The sequence below is a fragment of the Haematobia irritans genome, chromosome 5, assembly GCF_050003625.1.
Source record: "Haematobia irritans isolate KBUSLIRL chromosome 5, ASM5000362v1, whole genome shotgun sequence".
Classification (NCBI taxonomy): domain Eukaryota; kingdom Metazoa; phylum Arthropoda; class Insecta; order Diptera; family Muscidae; genus Haematobia; species Haematobia irritans.
In genome coordinates, this window is record NC_134401.1 from 69,348,317 (window position 1) to 69,352,401 (window position 4,085).

The 4,085-nt window shown below is 34.1% G+C and overlaps 1 protein-coding gene across 1 annotated transcript; it reads left to right on the forward strand.

The window, feature by feature from the left end:
* The first annotated feature begins 843 nt into the window (after positions 1-843).
* On the forward strand, positions 844-1,782 carry LOC142239788 (uncharacterized). Its single transcript, XM_075311555.1, has one exon. It carries the CDS (start codon positions 844-846, stop codon positions 1,780-1,782), a length of 939 nt encoding a protein of 312 aa, XP_075167670.1.
* Positions 1,783-4,085: the final 2,303 nt, after the last annotated feature.

Genomic DNA, 4,085 nt, shown 5'->3' on the forward strand with positions numbered 1-4,085 from the left:
CATCCTCATCGCTACCACAGACTCGTAAGTGACACTGCAACAATCGCCCACTATGATAGTATTTTGCCATCACTATTAGCATGAAAGTATTTTGCCATTACTATTATTACAAGAGCCATTTTATATTTTGTGAAACACCAGGCACAACTAGCTTCTTATAATTTACTCAAATAAAAATGATAATGAAGTGCTGAAAACATAGTAATTTCGCTTCAGTTGTCAACATTGTTACATTGTTGGACGTGTTTTCAAGTTGCTCCAATTAAAATTAAAATTTCATTGTGAATATCTCGCTTAACTTGTGCTAAAACCGGTGCTTAACGTGATCTAAAGCTTTTGCATTCTGTTCGACATATTTTCGTTTGAGCTGTTTTGTGTTGAAAGCTGTATTTTGTGTTGAAAGCAAACCATCGAAAGCAATACAAATATTTCAGTTTTTGTTGTTGTTTCGAGGTTTCTGTAAACAAAGAGAAAAGGCGCTTTGACCTGTGAGTACACAAATTAGAAACGTCAGCTTACTCCTCACTCAATAGTGTTGGCCAGCGAAACGTCATTCCACTGTTCTCCTTCTGTTTTGATTGATAAAAGCTCACTTCAAAAGTTTTTCTGTGGTTGTTGATCAGGCTAAGTACTAATCACTGGTTGTTGAAATAGCTAAGTACTGAATTTGCTAACCTAAACTCAACTCTGATTTTGTATATGCCTAGAAGTATACTTTGGATTTTACGTATTAAATTTCACATTTGATTTCAAGTCTGAATCATATATTTATTCATTGCGAAATTGTTGGAAATATATTTGCATCCACATTCTTGTCTTTGACATATTAAGAAAAATTGAAAAATGGCTTGCCCTATACCATCGTGTCGTATCACTAAATTGGATGAACAAATGATTTCGTGCTGGATTTGTTCAACAAGTTACCATTCAAAATGTGCGCAATTAGCAGCACGCACAATTGACAACTTACGTGAAGATAAGGGTCTGCGGTGGTGCTGTGAAAAGTGCAAACATATTGATGGCGAGTTTTTTACCTTTTTTAAAAACTGTAGAGCCAGACTCGATGATATTTCGAGGGATTTTGATTTGATCTCAGATCGCTTTAAAAAATATAAGAATATTCTTGATAATTCTTCAAACTTGGACATAGTGTTACAATCACCAACTGAAAACTCCAGAAAAAGGAAGAAATCTAAATCTAACAAGAATTCATCTAACAATGAGATTGAAACAATTTCTCCGACACTAGTTAACACCAATAATAATATTCACGATTCAGAGACTGTTGTCATTCCTACTAACAACGCTGAAACTGCACCTTTACCTATTCCACCTATTATTATTACCCCGTCGCATTCGAATTCACTGAACACTGGAACAGTAGTGGCACCAGCTACTGTGTTAACTGATACTAATTCATTCTTTTCTCCTTTTAATACACCTATAAATCAATCGCCTGCTGGTTCAGCTCCAAAACCTTTAAGGGTCTTACCCCCAATGAAAACCATTTTTGCTGCCCGTTTTGCTCCAGAAACAACTGAGGATGATATTCATTTCTACATAAAATCAAAACTGAATGCAAATGTAGACATTAAGGTATCTAAACTGCAATTTGTAGAGAGGAGGAACAAGTCGTCATTCAAAATTTTCGTACCTGAGGACATTTTTGACACAGTGGTCAATCCGGAATTTTGGCCTTACAGAGCTGTGGTGCATGAATTTGTTTTTAGAGATAGAGTTGCCCGTTTACCTGCACGTCCCGTTGAGCAATCAAAAAACTGAATAAAACCCTGTCTGATACGAATTTTACTTTAGTTTATCAGAATGTTAGGGGACTTAACACAAAATTATGCAACCTATATACGGATAGCTTTGGCTTTGATTATGATTTGATTATATTTACTGAAACCTGGCTTCAAAGTAATATCTTAAATACTGAAATCTTATGCGACAAGTACCAAATTTATAGATGTGACCGCACAACTGGTTTGAAGAAATCTGGTGGCGGCGTCCTAATTGCTGTTTCTTCGAAATTTGCTTCATCAAAAATTGATATTCCAAATGAACTTCAAATTGAATATATAGGAGTGAAAATAAGGTGCGGCCATAATTCATTGTTTGTGACTTGCTCCTATATTCCTCCTGGTTCTTGTAACGATGTTTATAATGCTCATTTGACTGCTATCCAATCGGTCCTATCTACTGCGAGACCCTCTGATTTGATTGTTTTGTCTGGTGATTTTAACATTCCATCTATTACATGGAAATATTGTGAGGAAATGAATTACTCCGTACCAATGCTAAGAAATGGATATCAATCGGAATTTGTTGAAAACTTGTTAAAAGATGGTCTTTTTCAAATTAGCAACATACAAAATTCGAATAATAAATTACTTGATTTATTTTTTACAAATGAACTAAAAGATGTGTTTTTATCACGCGTCAATGCCGTTGTAAATCCTGAAGATGTTCATCATCCCACTGTCTGTATGGATATAAATATGTCTTTTTCGAGATCTATGCGAAATAAACTCGTATTGAAAACTGATAAAATATTCTCTTTTAATAGAACTGATTATGAAAAACTGAACTCATTACTATTAAATGTGGATTGGAATAAAATTTTACCAGCGAGAAATCTTGATGAATCAATAAATACATTTTATGAAACTTTGAATTCATTCATAGCCCAATCTGTTCCATTAATTCGAATAACTTCTCACACTGGTCCACCTTGGAATGACAGTAAATTACGTAACTTGAAGAATATAAAGAATAAACTTTATAAAAAGTATAAAAAATCTGGATCTGTGACTGACTATGCAAACTACTCAATTGCTCGTTCAGAATACAACCTGTGGAATAAACAATCCTATAACAATTATTTATCGAAAATTAAAAATGAACTGAAGCTTAATCCAAAGTCATTTTACAGATTTGTTAATTCTAAACGTCAATCAAATGTGTATCCAAGAACCCTTCACTATGGTGCTGTTGAAGGGGATGATAATGAATCTATATGTAATTTGTTTTCAAAGTTCTTTGCAACAACTTACTGCCATAAGGATTTCAAGCAATCTGATGCGTACCCATATAAGATATAGGAATACTCGACATTCACTACTCCATTTATTTCTCCTGATATTGTGATGAGTTAAGGTGTGTACTATGTTCTGTTTTCGAGTTGAAAACCACTTTATTTTCGCGATTACTTTTCCTTAAATAATCAAAATTGTAAATGATAACAAACATATTCCCATAATATCTTGCCGAAATTTAGAGGAACAAGAGACTGTGTATCAATTGAATTAATTTATCTGCTTTATATTGAACTGTATTAATAAAGTAACCGCGAAAATTTCAACTCGAAAAGCGAACATAGTACTTACCTTTATATGGAAAAGATAAAATGTTCATATCGCCCGGGCCCTGATGGGATTCCCAGTAACATCCTCAAATATTGTGCTCATTCTCTTTCGACTGCTCTGTCATTTCTGTTTAATGAATCTTTGCGCACAGGTCACTTTCCTACGTTGTGGAAGAATTCATTTATCATTCCGCTATTTAAAAATGGAAGCAAGTCAGATATTACGAATTATAGAGGCATTGCTAAATTAAGTGCTATTCCAAAACTGTTGGAGAAAATTATTTCTGATAGTTTGAATCATCAAGTCTCCTCTCTTCTATCGCCTAAACAACACGGCTTCCGTAAATCTTGTTCGACCATAACAAATATCTTGGAATTGACTACAATGGTTAATGAAGGCTTTAGAGATCGTTTACAGACTGATGTTATTTATACTGATTTTAGTAAGGCGTTTGACAAAGTAAACCATTCACTTTTACTGTACAAACTGCATCGCATGGGCTTCAGTGAATTAATGGTATCCTGGTTTGAAAGTTATCTAAAGAATCGTACACAATTTGTAGTATTTGATAACATTATTTCAAAATCAATACATGTGCCTTCTGGTGTTCCACAAGGCAGTCATCTTGGCCCTCTATTGTTCTGCCTATTTATAAATGACCTTCCATCAGCCATTAAATATGGTTACACTCTCATGTATGCTGACGATGTTAAAATT

Coding starts and splice junctions, on each gene's coding strand:
- LOC142239788 (XM_075311555.1), top strand. CDS start 844: ATGGCTTGCCCTATACCATCGTGTCGTATCACTAAATTGGATGAACAA.